General features: G+C 44.5%; 1 protein-coding gene across 1 annotated transcript; it reads left to right on the top strand.

Annotated features, from left to right (window-relative positions):
- The first annotated feature begins 2,471 nt into the window (after positions 1-2,471).
- NPM1 (nucleophosmin 1) lies at positions 2,472-13,837 on the top strand. The gene is made up of 11 exons (XM_086851451.1): positions 2,472-2,699; positions 3,368-3,447; positions 5,677-5,796; positions 6,573-6,666; positions 7,270-7,373; positions 7,823-7,884; positions 8,316-8,370; positions 9,236-9,325; positions 10,137-10,238; positions 12,449-12,523; positions 13,491-13,837. The coding sequence occupies exons 1-11, from the start codon at positions 2,636-2,638 to the stop codon at positions 13,527-13,529; spliced, it is 885 nt and encodes a 294-aa protein (XP_086707577.1). The 5' UTR covers positions 2,472-2,635; the 3' UTR covers positions 13,530-13,837.
- Positions 13,838-15,692: the final 1,855 nt, after the last annotated feature.

The following is a 15,692-nucleotide window of genomic DNA, read 5'->3' as shown; positions in this document are numbered from 1 at the left end:
ATGGGGCAGGGCAGCTGAAGATTATTTCATTATGTCAGTGTGTAAATTAAGATTGCATAGGAAATCTTTATTGTCTCTGTAGCTTCTGATTGCTCGAATACAACTGTGCTGTGGTTTTAACCATGCTTAAAATAAAATTTCCCAAGTTTTGTAAAAGCTCACTAAGAAGAGAATTCCATTAAGGGAAACTCTGATTTTTCCCTAGTTGTCCTGTATGGCGGTTTCTAAATCACCTGTAAGCCTTTTCTGCTATGCCGAGTTTTACACTGCACAGAGACAAGCAAAGTAAAATGATCAATATTGTAATGGACTTCTTGTCCTAGTACCATGGCAGAAATAATAAATGTAATGATATATGACAGCCCTTCTAAAGCCCTATGGAGCCAAACAAGACACAGTAAACATATATCTCCTACTTCCTACCCTTGTTCTGCTTCTCTGTGTCTGTCCTTTGTTTCCTCCCACATTTATTTCCTCCATAATGGAGGACTGTAATTGAATTAAAAGTGACTGCACACAGGAGGACATGCTGCTGTTGCACTGCTCCCTTCAGCAGATTGGAGTGCACCTCTGCAGCTGCAGTTTGTGAGCTGCTTGGTGCCCTGGGGGCAGGGTTCTGGGTGGCTTTGACCAGCAGTCTTGTCCTCCTCTTGGCATTACACCAGGTGACTGTAATTCACTCCCTTCCACTGTTACTGTGTAGGATTCACCTTCCAGCTCCAGTCTGACATCTGGGTCATGCCACAACTTCATTTGAAAGTTTGATATGAGTTCCCATTTCTCAAGCCAAACCAAACAAATGCCTCATCTGCATCTGCACAGCTCTTAGGGCTGAGATACCTGATCAGTTAATGCTGCCTCTCTCTGCCAGGGTCACCAGCCTCTGCACTTGGTGGGATTTCTGCCTCTGCTGCTCCACACATCCCTGCGTGGATCTTCTCCATAGCTGCCACTCTTCCTACCCTAAGGACCACCCTCAGCAGTAATTACTTTGTAAAGATAATAAGAGATTAACCAAACTAAATGTTAGAAAATGAGATTAACACTGCTTGTTCTCTGGTTCCTTGTGAGTTTATAAGGGGAGTAAATCACAGAATATCCATCCTCGCTCATATTCTAAGCTGTGCTCTGGTATTTCTGTACTTTGTTTTCATACACAATTTAACTGTTATTGAATTTTAGTCAGCCTGTGGCAATCCACCTGAAACACCTCAGTGGACAACCTGCCTTAATGTTAATAGGATTGCAGGGGATCATATCCTGGTGAAACCATAGCTCAGCTGATCTCAGATTTGAAAAAGTGAATTGTATTTTCTGAATAGGAGACTTTACACTCACAACTAAGCTGCACGTGTATCCTGCGGAACTGCATTTGCTGTTTGAAAAGGGGCCAGCTTTGTGGGAGAGTGAGGAAGAGGACACTTTGACAGGATAAGTTTAATTTTCCCACTGTGTCAATTATTCTTCAGTTGATGTCATTTTCAGCAGCATCATTTAATGTTGTTCCTTTATGAATGTGAAAGTAACACAAGTTACGCATTTCAAATCAGTGAAGACGTAAGAGCACCAAGAGCCTGTATACTTTTATTTTTGAGGAGTAAGTGTTCAGGTAAGTGTGAGACCAGCACACAAGGGACCTGACTTGTGCAGAACAGCCCCTGGACACGATGGCCTGGAATGTGTGGATGGTGAGCCCAGCCCTGGGCCAGAGATGGGCTCCTACTGCTGAGGCAAACAAGTCTTTCCAGGGCTGGTAGCTCTAAGGATAAAATAACCCTGTGACTTTTAACTTTGCTGCAACACATTTCCCCGTGCTCTAATTCACATTAAAAAGTGGTTTGCTCCCATCACACACCTGGCCTTCAGCGCCAGTGGCAAAGGAAGCAGTAGCTCGGGATGGGAGCTCATCCTAACAGGTAATGCACAGGAAACGGGCTGCTTTCCTTAATTTATTATTTTAGTCAAAGCTGGCAGCAGCAATCAGCTCCCGGCACAGAGAGAGGAGAGCACGTTCCACTGCAGCAGGGCTCTCGGGCCATCGGAGCCGCTCTGGCTGCTGGGGCTGCTGGGGCTGCAGGCCCTGTGCCAGGCCGCGCCCCTCACCGCTGTCCTCACGTGTGGCGCGGCCGTGCAGGGGAAGCCTGCGATGCCCGGCCCCACGGCGGTGGTCCGGACCCCTCACACGGCCCCGGCTCCATGGCGGCGGCCCGGAACCCCTCACACGGCCCCGGTTCCATGGCGGCGGCCCGGACCCCTCACACGGTCCCGGCTCCATGGCGGCGGCCCGGACCCCTCACACGGCTCCGGCTCCATGGCGGCGGCCCGGACCCCTCACACGGCCCCGGCTCCATGGCGGCGGCCCGGACCCCTCACACGGCCCCGGCTCCATGGCGGCGGCCCGGACCCCTCACACGGTCCCGGCTCCATGGCGGCGCCCTCTGGCGGCCCGCCCAGCCCCGCGCGCGACCACCGTCCGCGCGTGCGCGTGCGCAGGAGCTGGGCCGAGGGGCGGGCCCGGCGCGCCGCTCTCGCGAGAACGTGAAGCTATATCAGCGAGTGGGCGGGCGCGGGACTTCCTTTAGTGCGCGTCCGTCCGCAGCACAGCATCTTCGGTCAGTAGCGCCACAGCCCCGCGATGGAAGACAGCGCCATGGACATGGAGAGCATGGGTCCCCTGCGTCCGCAGACTTTTCTCTTCGGTAACGCTTGCCGCGGTCGCGCTCATCCGGGGCCCGCTGGTCCCGTCGCCCCCGCAGGCCCCGGGGCCGACCGCCGTGCGGGGCCGCGGCCTGTGCCGGCCGAGCGCCGCCGCTCCGCGTGCGGGGGAAGGGGAGGGGGCTCTGCCGGCGCCGGGGGCGCGCAGGGGCCTTTCCCGCGTGGGCCCCAAATGGCGCGAGGCCCGCACGTGGCGGGGCCCGTCCCGCTTTGTTCCGCGCTTTGTTCCCGGCGCCTCCGGCCGTTCCTAAGGACGCGGCGCGCCGGGAGCGCCCGCGGAGCACGTGGCAGCGCGGCCGAGGCGGAGCACGTGGAGCACCGCGCGGCCACGCGCCCCTTGCTGCCCATCGCCCCGGGAGGGCCCAGCCGCCCACGGCGGGCGGCTGCGGAGGAACCGTCGGCGCGGGCAGCGCGGGGAACGCTGGGCAGGGATGGGCTTGAACGGGCCGCGCGGGAGCTGCGTGGTCGGCAGCAGGCCGCGCGCTCGCCTGGGGCTTTCCTCTGCCCACGTGTCGGCTCCGTGGGTGCCCGGGGTGCCGCTAGTTCGCTGCACGTACGAGGCCTGGGAGCAGCGAGCTGCCAAATAACTGCTTAGCAAATACTTGCGCCTTAAATAAAACAGCACGCTTACAATGAAATTGTCTTCTTACAGGCTGTGAGCTTAAAGCAGATAAGGAGTTTCAGTTTAAAGTAGATGATGAAGAAAATGAACATCAGTTGTCTCTGAGAACGGCAAGTAGTATTTGGTTTTTACACTTTACATTTTAAGTGTGGTGGGCTGTGATGCAAGACGTGAGTTTTTTAACTTGTCATTTTTTTCTCCAGTCATAATTCTAGAGATAATTGTTACATAAATCTGTTAAAAATAACCATCTCTTATTGGTAGTGGAGCATATTCTGTAATTTCAGGTATTTTCTATATTGAAAAAGTTTCTCTGTTCATGTTTCAATGTTGACAGCAAGTAAATGCAAGGCTGGAAAAAATCAGACATCAATTTACAGTGGATTTAATAAATATATAGTAAATGGAATTAAATGCCAGACTATAGACTCAGGCATCCCTAATGCAAATAGTGTAGATGCTACAGGGGCAGAGGGGGAAGAATAGATTTGTAGGAGTCACACATAAGCACACTCTTACAGACTACAAGGAACTTGATTTTGAAAACCATTTCAATATGTTTCCAAATATAGCTCCAGTCCTTTTTCTTTTCCAGAAGCAGATAATAAGTAAATCCAAATTGGAAGGAAGGAGGTTTGTTTTATTGTCCTTGGTTTGTCCTCTCCAAGGATGTATCTGGGAAACCCCATTTTTCATTCAGATAATTAATCTAGCAGACTCCTGGAGAGTTCCTGGTTGTGTCCTTGGAGCTTTCTGGTGCCACACAAGTCAGACACATATTTCAGTGCTTTTTTGCTGGACTAACGATGGTTTTTTGGGTAGCAGAACAGTAATATACCCTGTCTTATAAGACAAGAAGTTGAAGAGTTGTAGAATTGCTATTGGTTATTACTGTGTTTATTTAAATGCAAGGAGATGCTTTGATACCTGGAAGCAAGAAGTTTGTGGACTAATTCCTACAGTGGAATTGCTTCCTGGAGGTCACTTGCATAATGATCTCCAGACACTTCATGGTGTTTCTTAAAACACTTTCTTGTTAATTATATGAGTCATGTGCTTTCCATGCTTTTGTATTATGAAAAGCATAGCCTGGACTTGATAATGAGTAATTTGTTCTTAATTGCAAATCCTTTTGCTCGAAGAATGTAACAATAATATATAGGGTAAGTCCATATGCAGACTTCTTGTATCTGAATGTTACGCAGATAAAGTCAGTAATACTTAAATTGTACTGTTTTACTCAAAATTCTTTTCTATTCATTTATTTATTTGAGTGTGCCTGTAGCATTTCTTCTTATGTTGTATAGTGTGAGGGATGAAGCAGGTCAATCCACACCAGTGCTTAGTTGTTAGGCCTGTGGGGGAAATAAAGTCTTACCTCAATAACCTCTTTTCATAGGAAAATATACCAAAAAACACCTTGTTGAGTAGAGGAAGGACTTAGAGGTAAGGTGTAAAGGCAGTAAACATTTGGGGGCTGATCTGTGCTCCTGACAAAAGCCCAGAGGAGTAAAGACAATGCCTGTTAAGATACAAACATGGTGCTGGACTTGGGCATGAGGTACGGCAAGGTGAGGAGAGAAAACACTGGAAATAAATAAATGAAAAGTAAGTGCTGTAGTGTTGAACTGGGGCAAATGACAGGTCATGTTCTAAAATTTTTGTCTCACTAACTAAACAATTCAGTATTGTTAACACATTTGAGAGGTGAAATTAGAGCTGCAATTTCACCCGTTCAAATTGCTAATAACATCATTTACCAGAAGTAGCTAATCCAGTGTTCTGTTTGCCAGCCTTCAGTCTGTACATCCAAGTCTGGACCATTACATCCTCATTAAAGTTTAGCTGTTGGAGAATGTAAACCTGTCTGCCTGCCTCTGCCTGAAGTGTTCACACCCACATCATCTTTGGGGGTTGGAAGGCTTTCTTTGTATGGGGTTTAGGAAAGGAAACACAGAGCCTTGTGCACTGTTGTTTGGAATAGTTGTAGTACAAAGGATTCTTGGTTTTCACATCTTTTGCATATCTGCATTGAGATGTCTGAGAGGCCCAAGGCTCAGTGAACTGGAATTTCAGGCCTAACCACTGTCCGTGATTCACTTGTCCTTGCAGCTATGAGTTTTGACTCTTTAGAGAGAAAGTGGCAGACTCTTACTCAGAGTAAGGGATCTAGGCACTGAGGCTTAGAAATGCCTTGGGTCAACAGTTCTCAGTCTGTGGTGAATTACAGCAGAAGGCATATGCATAAATCACAGCATTCAACTAAGCTGCTGTGAGTTTTGAAGATTTTTAAATATTTGGGAAGATGCTCAGACTGTGCCCTGTTCTTGACTTCACAGGTTACTTTAGGAGCTGGAGCCAAAGACGAATTACACATTGTAGAAGCAGAAGCACTGGACTATGAAGGCAACCCTACAAAAGTAGTACTGGCATCTCTGAAAATGTCAGTGCAGCCTACAGTAAGTGCAGAAGCTTGGGAAAATATATATGGTATAAGCATATATGGTCTCTAGTGAGAAAAAAGTTGGAAATGGCTTGGGTCAACTGAATTTTAGTAAAACTGAACAGTGTATTCCAGTAAGTGTCTGTTTCACTGGTAGTAAATACATTTTTTTGTGCCTAGTAGAGTTACTTGAGTAATTTGGAAATAATGTACTTGTTAAAAATACACGCTTTTTAAGTGACAGTAGTTATGCATGGCATCTATATATGTACAAGTCTAAGCATATGCAAGCAAATGAATCTTTAGGTTGCCTTGCTTTCTTTAAACCTGGGAAGAGAACAGTGAATTTTTTCTGCAGGTCCCAAGCTCTTAGGTGACTCTGAAGATGGTTGCTACTCTCTGTTGATTTAAGGGCACACTATTATCGTTTCTGCTGTCTGGAATGTAGTTTGACTCAGTTGATGATAGTGTGCAAGTAGAGCTACAGAGTGCTGGGGCAGGTGGGATGGATAATGGTCAAGTAGACATTGCTGCCAAGTGGAGTATAAACAAATGTGTATTGGTCTGGCCTTGGTGTGCTTTAACTGGAATAAGCAGCAAGTGTAGTAAACCCGTGTTGGTGGCTCCGAGTTGACTCTTTAACACTTGTAGAATACTCTGTGGAATGGGACCTTGGAGTTGTGTTAGCCATGCAGTCTCCAGTGCCTCATGCTTGTTTCCAGTGGGGTGGAGTGTCTGTTGAGTACACTTCACCTGGAATATCCATCTGAATACCAATGCTTTGTCCCACAGGTTTCATTGGGCGGCTTTGAGATCACACCACCAGTGGTGTTGAGATTGAAATGTGGCTCAGGGCCTGTTTACGTCAGTGGTCAGCACCTCGTAGGTACGTATGGCTGCTCACTGCTTTCCTGGCAGCACCAGCAGAACTTTGGGATGTGTAGCTGCTGCCTCAAGCAGTACTTTTGCTGGTACTGACCCTCTGAATCTTTAGGGCATATCCTCAGTGCCATGAAGTGGCTTTAGGGCCAAAGCTGAGAGGAGTGCTTGCATGCCTTTGCTTGCCACTTGGTTTGTATGGATAACGGGCATTTGTCAGCCTTGCAATTTCAGTTCTGATTTCTTCCCTTAGAAGTTGGTGTACCACTGTAGGCTTTTGGCTTATGAGCTGAGTGTGAGAAGACTGCCCATTAAATAGTTCTGATTTTTAACTAAACTAACCCAGCACCAGCCTTCTCATTTGGAGAGTTGTCTTTGATTTTTATACTAGTTTTCAAATGTATGTCCTTAGGAATGGAGAAAATGTTCTATCTGCTTCAGTCAGCTGGAAAAGCTCCTAGTCAGTGGTTATCCTTCCTGCTATCAATTCAGCACCTCAGCCACACCAAACCTACTCAGTTGTGGGTGGTGCTCTTTGTTTCTTACTAGCAGTCATGTTTTATATTGTTCAATGAGGTGAAGTTTTTATACTTTGCCTTTGCTTTATCAGCATTAGAAGAAGAACCAGAATCAGATGAGGAGGAAGATGATACAAAAATCGTTAATGCTTCAACAAAGAGACCAGCAAGTGGAGGAGGAGCTAAAACACCACAGGTATATGGACTTGCAGTCACTTTGTTCACAGCATTTTCTTTTAGTTCGGTATTAGTGCTGCCTCTAGGAGGAAGCAGTTAAACACCTTGCTGTTAAAGAAGTGTAATAAATCACAGTAGGTCCCCAAAGTTCTCCTGAAGGGGTAGATGTAATGGCTGCTTTTGTGGAAATTTTGTCTGCTGCAGTAACTGCAGGTTCTGATATAAACAGCAGTGTACTGTGAGAGTTAAGATGCTGATCAAAGCTGTACTACAGAGGAAAGTTCATATGCTCAGAGCATATGCAGTGACCTTGTCAGTAGCTTTGGACTTGGCAGCTGTAACTTCCTGTGTTTAGCTAAATTGATGGAAAGTAGCCTTGTGTACTTAGGCCACAGTTGTTTTGGATGGCAGTTGCTCTTTATTACCACAAAATGGAATCAACACTTGACAAACTTTTCTTTTTTGAAGAAAAAGCCCAAATTAGCAGAAGATGATGAGGATGATGATGAAGACGAGGATGATGATGATGAGTATGTATTGTTGTTTTTAAAACGTGTTTTAAAATACAGAGCTAACTTTCAGAACATGAATTGTGTGACATAAATGGATGCTAAGTGAAAAAACTCCTGGATCTTGGCTAGAGTAAAAGCATCCTTGCCTTATTTGTCTCTACAATGCTATCTAAATTATAATGTTCTTCTGTTATGTCATATTGGACTTCCTGTTGTCATTAACTTGTAGTAATAGTAGTGGGAGTCCCTAGGATATATTTCTTCTGTACTAAAGAGGAGGGAATGCATTTAACTGCTTTAAAGGTAGTGCTTGCCCTAGCACTTAGCCATGTGTTAAGAGGTTGGAAAGATAGCTTGCTTCCTTCATGCATTTTATTGGGAGGGGGGGGGAAGATCAATTCCTAATGTGAATCTTGAGTTATGGTGAGTGACTTCCTTTCTAATTGTAGTGATGAGGATGACTTAGAGGATGATGAGGAAGAAATTAAAGCACCAATAAAGAAAGTAAGTGGCTAATATGTGATACGACAGCAATCAGGCAGGCAGTCCCTGAAATGAGTGAGTTTTAGCACAGCTCTCTGGAACGTGTGAACAAGGGGTGTGTATGAGTGTGCATCCATCTAGCCCATGGTTTTATTTCCTTGGCTGCAACAGTCAGACTGGGTCTTGCCAGCACAGGGATGCAGCTGTCAGACTGGTGTGGGTGTGGATGGCTCTTCAGAGCAAATTCTGCCGGCCCTCGAGCGCCGCCTGCTGCTGTGTGGGAGGAGCAGGGAGGCGTTTCTTTTACTCACACTCGTGCACTTTGGCCTGAGTTTCTATGTTCATGCCTACTGTTTAAAAACAGGGATTTAGTGCTTTACTTCACTGCGTGCTGCTCTGTCCCTAGCCAGTTTCTGTAGGTGATAGTGCACAGGGGCATGGTGAAGACGCTCTGAACTGCAGATTCCTGCCACCTGATACCATCTAGGGTCACTGAACAAAATGGTCCCTTGATCTTTGTAGGCATTTTAGACTCCCATGTCTTAGATGTGTGTGTGGTATCACGTTCTGTGTGCATCCCAGACAATATTTCTGGGTGAAATGCCAGATGAGGTAATAGTTGTGTTACAAAAGAAAGGTAACACTGAATGAGGTCATGGAACTGCGCTGCCACCAGGGATTAATCTTTAAGCAGTATCTGCCCCCAGAGACTGTTGATACATGAGGAAAAGTGATCTATTTAAGGAAAGTATGATGGGAGTCCCACATAGCTGTATGGTATCATAACAGAACCTGTTGTGTGTGACTGCACCAAGAGGCTTTCCTTTGGGTTCCTGTAACATGCTATCTGCAGTTTGACAGATTAGCTTGTGTGCTTGCTTTTCAGCCTGCTCGTGAGGTTGCGGGAAAGAATATGCAGAAAGCAAAGCAAAATGGAAAAGACTCTAAGCCATCCACACCAGCATCTAAATCAAAAGTGAGTGAAACCAACTGAGTGAAACAAAGGTCTGTTCTAGTGGGGAAGCTAATTTTCTTGCTGATGGTAACTTCAAACAGCATGCTAACATTCAAGTTGAAGGTATTGACAATACTGTTCACTGCTTCATGTTCTCTGTGCAACTCTTCAGTGATCAGTATGTACCTACAACAGTCAAATCTGAAATCAGGCATACTGTCCCTTGGGAATATTGGTAATTCTTTGGTTTGAAACACTAAAACTGTTCGTTTTGTGCAGCATCTTGTACAAGAGAATGACTGCCAAATATGTTTCCACTGGAGAACAGTGGAGGCTGCTGCCCTGAAGTGACCCCTGCAGGACTGGCAATTTCCTTGTTAATGCTATGTGCAGCTTCTCCTTATTGCTAGTACTCAGACATGATGCCTGGAAGGTTCATACAGAAATGAACATGGGGTGCATGACAGGACAGCATCTGAGAAGTACTGCAGTAGATGTGCCTTTCAAAGCATGACCTAAAATCTGACTGCAGATCTGGAGTTAAACTCTGAATCACGAAATATTTTGGCTGTTTTTGGTTTCATTTCTATTAAAAGAGCTGTGGAGGCACCTGCCCAGAAGCATAAGATACCAGCTATGCTAACTATAATAACTCCAGACTTAAAAGTTGTTCTTTCTTGTGCTTCTAAGGAATGTGTGGGATGCATTAATTCAGGTTTTGTGACTTCTAAAAACTACATGGACTATTAGTGTAATAGCTAGTTTTATAAAATTTATCTTACATTCTCTGTATCTTTATGTGCAAGTTACTAATGAGATGAATAATTTTCAGACTCCAGATTCCAAGAAGGATAAAACTCTAACTCCAAAAACACCAAAAGTCCCTCTGTCATTAGAGGAGATAAAAGCAAAAATGCAAGCATCTGTAGATAAGGTGAGTTTTTGGAAATGAGGTTTCTCAGCCTTACTTTCACACTTCTGCAGATGAGAAGAATTGGATGCTTTAAGAAATGGTTATGATGTTGGTGATTGCTCTGCTGTTAATCAGTGTGTGTTGATGTTGAAGCCCAGAGAAATGAAAACACATTTGGGGGAAAATAAGCCTCTGTACTCGAGAGAAACAAAACCACTTGCTTTGAGTATTTTTCCAGTAGTGCTGGTTAGCAGTTGGGCATTTCTTGGAGAACTGGCTCTGTTCAGGTTTAAGAACAAAAAAAAAAAAAAAAAAACAAAGGAGAGAGAAAGACAAAAAAAGCCCTTAGGTGGTATTTGTTGTAAAGATGATTTAAATAGTGTGTGTACACTTCAGGTTTACTAAAGTAAAGTGGAATGAGTTCCTCACATGCTTGGAATGCTGTGGTCTTGAAGCAGTGTCCCAATGCTTGTAAGGCTCAGTAACTTCCAGAAGAGGGAGATGGGTGCTTGTGATGTGAGCTGATGCACTGCTACAGACCTCAAAGTTTTTGCTTTCTACAGTGATCTGGACTTGAGTCTCCCTTCAGTGGATGCTTCACCCTTTGAAGGTATCAGGGCAGTCACTTGCTCTGGCTCTTAATCAGCTCTGACCAGCATTTGGTCACACATGTCAGTAGTATTCTTAGCTGCTATAAAGTATAAAATAGGAAATCCAGTTGTAGGCTGGTTGGGTGTAGCAGGTGATGCTTTTCCTCCTCAACCAGGGTTGAAGTGCACAGTGCAAGGGCTGTGTCCTGAGTACTCCCATGCTGGGAGCAGATGGGAGCGAGTGCCTGGCTGTGGCTGTACTTGGCTGGCTCAGAAGTACTGCTAAGGGTGCTAGGAAGCATTGTTGGTTTGCTGATGGGGTTTTTTAGTTCAAGACTACACACTTTTAAATGCCATGCAATGGCAAACGAAGGTCTCTCAGAGGGTTAGGATCATCTCCTGCTTAGACCATTAGTGTTTTGAGACTGCTTTGTTCCAGGGGTGTAAAATGAGACCAGAAGTGTTTGAATACAGGGTGGATGCAGGCTGAGCAATGACAGGCTGTGATGAGGATGGGAATACACAGTCCTGGACTGTGAGCTTGACATGATGGATGGGCCCATCCTGAGGGGTCGCACTATAACCCCTGGATGCTGCTGTGGTGCAGTGTGAGCACAGATGACTGAGCTGCTCACAGCAGACATGTCCCTGCAGAGGGAAGCATGCAGAGCAGATAACTGGCAAAAAGAGCTTTAAAATACATTATCTGGTGCTGGAGAGTGTTTCTAGTGGGAAATGCCATTCTGTGTACACAGGGCTACAGCTGACAGTAAGTAACAGGTTTTGAAAAGTCCCTTACTAGATTTAGAGAGGAACTCTTGTATCAAGTAGGTGTCAGGAAGCTAAGAGAAAAGCATGAGGTAAATCAGTGCTCAAATCCAGGCTTGGTTGCAGCATTGCAGTTTGAAATATTCTTCACATTGCTGTTTCCATTGAACAGAAATTTACTGTCTTGTGCAGTGTGTTAAGTAGCAGCTAAGTGTGCTGTCCTAATTGGAATGGAGTATTTCAATTGATTTCACCTGAGAAATTGGAAAGTATTTCTCTTGGGACTTGTGAAAGGAAATCAGTGTCTCCTAAAATAGCAGGCTGTATAATTTTCCCAGTAGATGCATCTGCCTTGTACATTTGGGCATGTGCAAAGACAATTCCAGGGATTACAAGGAAATGTTACTACAACAGTTCTTTAAATTAATAGAAGTAGTGTATTAGTGAGTTTGAAAAGGTAGGTCCGAGGTCAGTTCATGTTTTGCTTCAGAGAGGTGAGGTTGGCAGCCTGCCTGTGAAGGGTGGTCTCAGGTTGGCTGTAGTAAGAGTCCATAAACAGGGAATTAGTTCTAGTTTACTTGACTAGCACCGGGCTGTTGACTACAAGGAAGGTGATTTTGAGTGGTGAATGCTGTTATGTTCTTCCGCATCAGCAAAGAGTCTTGAACCAGCAATTCAGTGTGTAGCCACTTCAGTGAGAAATACCTGGGCATGGTAGAAAAACTTTTAAAAATAGTTTAAAGCAGATTAATGTGGGAAGTTGCAATGTGAGTTTAAATTTCACCTGTTTTGCGAAAGATATCAGCTTCATAGGTTATTTATTTAAAGCATTAAATGATGTGCAGACCCTAAAGCTTCTTTTTTTCCAAATAGGGTACTACCCTTCCTAAGCTGGAGCCCAAATTTGCCAACTACGTTAAGAATTGCTTCAGGACGGAGGACCAGAAGGTAACAGAATTCATCAGAACTTGATAAAGTCCAATAGCTTTTAGAACCTGACTTAGGGATTCTTTTTCACTTCTTAATCTTTACAAGCTTTGGACTGTTTGAAAGGGTTACAAACCATAAACAATACTTCAGATTAAATATATGGGAATGGTTTTAAGGGTTTAGTTGGCTCAGATGGGAAAGCTAATATTTTATTACATTTTTCCAGCTTTTATATGGTTGCTAAATTATCTCTTGCTTACTAAACCCACAGAATTTTCCTTTTGGCACCATATTGGCTAAGGAAATGAGCTGTGGTTTCCCTTACTGCTGAATTTGGCCACCTAGGCCAGTCTGGTGTTCAGCCCTTTTTGGGGGGAGGGTGTCTGGGAGGGAGAGCTGTTTTGTGATTGAGATTATGGCATTCTTGCTACATTCTCTCCCAGAGTCATCTGAGCTCTTGAAAAGAGCACAAGCCAAAAGGTGGTATCAGGAAACAAGTTTCTGAATTAGTTACTACTAACAGAGACTAAGCTGAAAATGTGTCTTAGATTTTCCTATCAGAATTCCTTCAGGTTAATTTTTTTGAAGTGACAGAATTGCTTATTCTTTCCTGCTTCCGTCAGTGGTTCAGAGTAAACTTGTCTGATGGACAAATTGACACATTCCTGAAGGAATGTTGAAAAGCAGTCAGCCTCAGTTACTGGAGCTGCTGTGGCATTAGCCAGGGTAGAGAAAATTCAGCCAATATTTGCCTCACTGGTCCACACCCATCCTCTCACCTTCACTGAATTCTTATAGTTGTGACCTAGTGTGAGTAGCAGTCTTCTAGCAGAAGGACTCAGTGTCATGCTTTCAACTTGATTTTTGCTGAATGTACTTTAGTTATAATTCAATGTCAGTATTTTATCAAATAAGTGAAGATAGTAAACTAAGAATAATTTTTAAAAACGGATTTCAATTTCTAACTTCTTGTGTACACTTCCAGGTCATTCAAGCTCTCTGGCAGTGGAGGCAGACTCTGTAAGAAAAGAAAACAGTTTAAACAGTTCATTAAAATCTGCAGTCTTATTTCTGTAACCATTATTTGGCTGTTCTTTTTACAAACGCTGAAAGAGCTTTCCCTCCTGTGTCTGATAAATGTCATCCAGATTACCTTGCCAAGAATGTGTTGTCCAAAATGCCTGTTTAGTTTTTAAAGACGGGACTCCACCCTCAGCTTCATTTTAAGTATGTATGGAATGTTTTGATAAGGCATGGTGGTGGTCAGACAAATGGAAACGGTGGGGAGACTAAATGTATGTGGAAAAAAATAAAATTTAGTATTTTAATAAAGTACTATTGTTTCTTTTTTTATGGATGGTGGGAGTGTGCATACTGAATCCAGAGATAATGGGGCTTTAAAGTTCTGAGTATTATACCTTTGAGTATTTTAGCTACTTCTCTTTACCAAGGACACATAAAATATTCTTGTGTGTTGTCAGCTTCAAAAACAACTCCAGTTCCATGAGCTTTGGAGCTAATGAGCAGATGATTGGTGAGAAGACTGGAGTGGCAAGTGGGGCTTTATTCTTGTCTGGAGGTGACCACTAATTCTATAATTGCCTAAAACAGCCCTTCCTGCATCTCAGTTCCTGACTTGCTTCATGGTGCTTTGGTTTATGGTTTCTCTCTGTAATTACTGGGTTTATAGGGCCTGGAACTCCACTTGTAAAATGCCATACTTTTGATTTGGGATTTGCTGGCTTGTGCTGTTCCTCTGAGGGGCTTCAGAGTCTGAGGTTGCCTCATATAATGACTTCTGTGAGGGTTCTGTGGACAGAAGAATTAGTTTGAGTGCTGTAGGGTGTGCCTAGAGAGCTCACTGAGCAAGTTCAGAGGCTGTGGATAAATTCCTGGGAACGCTGAGATTAATCTCCCGTAAATCCAAAAGCTTAGATGATCAGGAAGTCCTCTCAGGTCCTCTGGCCTACACATGATTGTAAGAGCCAGAGTTAAAATCTTGGGCCATTCTTGTCACATGAAATAAAAACCACAAAGGTGGTTTCAGGTGAAGGGAAGTGTGGCTGTTGTGCCTTGGGGCCGACACTCCTCCAGGCTCCTGTCTCTGTGTCACATCCAATGCTTGACTGTTGCATCTTGTGTCCAGTAGCTGCAGTAATGGGATGGAGACTGAAAGGATGCTTGGAAAGTATTCAAACAGTTGTGTGGTAACTGTTAAGCTCTGCTTTAATCCTTGCTGTGTTGGAGAATTAACACAACTGACTGGTGTTCTCACAGCAGGGAGTCCCCTGACTGAGTAAAGCAGGTTGAAGTTTTTCCCATGTCAGGGACACTTGGGTCCTGCAGCAGGTGGCTTTGCAGGACGTGTGAACACGCACTGGGTTGTGCTGATTTGGCATAGGGGTCTGTTCTACTGGGCATTTACAAGTTGTTTAGGATGTACAGTTTGATTTGTAAAATTGCCACTGAGTTTTTTATGTTTGCTATTATGAAACCCTTAGTTCCTATAGTTGAAGTGCTAGGTGTCATGGAAAGCAGTGCAAGTCTCTAGAGGCAAATAGTTCTTTTTGGGAAAACAAAGCCAAGTGAAGTGCATGGCAGAGAAGCAAAACGGTGCAAGTCTTGTGTCAAAGATTCTTTTAAGCTTGAGTATAATTGCAGCATGTGAAATGGCAGAGCATAAGGGTTTGAAATGCTGTTTTGGTGGGGTTATGTCAATAGATGATGTCATATGCACAAGTGAGAGCAGATTTCCCTGGTGAAATAGAGCTAATGGTACAGACAGGCTTATTTAAGCAAAATTGCCCTCAATTTTGGCTGAAAGAAGTGAAAATTGTACAGTAATTTCAGCAAGAGGCTTTCTAGCCAGTAAAATATTCTGATTATTAAAGTTTTAAGAAAAGCCAGGGTGTTGTCTGTAGGTGACTGACCAAAGTGGGTCTGGGGTGCAGCTGCACTGTGCACAAGCAGTGCAGGGGGAAAGTGGAGCCTGAGTGGGCAGCTCTGAAGGAAATCTTTGCTGTGCTGGTATAATGTAGGTCAAGTTGTTGTCAGGCTAATATTGAACCTCACGAGGCATCTTTGAGGCACCCTTTTGGCATAACAAAACTTCACTTGGCCCAGGTTAGGTCCCCCGCTGTTTGTTGCCAGATTATGGAGTAGTGAGGGATGGTCACTGCCCCACTCC

Source organism: Cyanistes caeruleus, chromosome 15, assembly GCF_971803275.1.
Source record: "Cyanistes caeruleus chromosome 15, bCyaCae1.hap1.1, whole genome shotgun sequence".
Classification (NCBI taxonomy): Eukaryota; Metazoa; Chordata; class Aves; order Passeriformes; family Paridae; genus Cyanistes; species Cyanistes caeruleus.
Note: the sequence above shows the minus strand (reverse complement) of the source record. Positions and strands in the feature narration are given on the sequence as shown.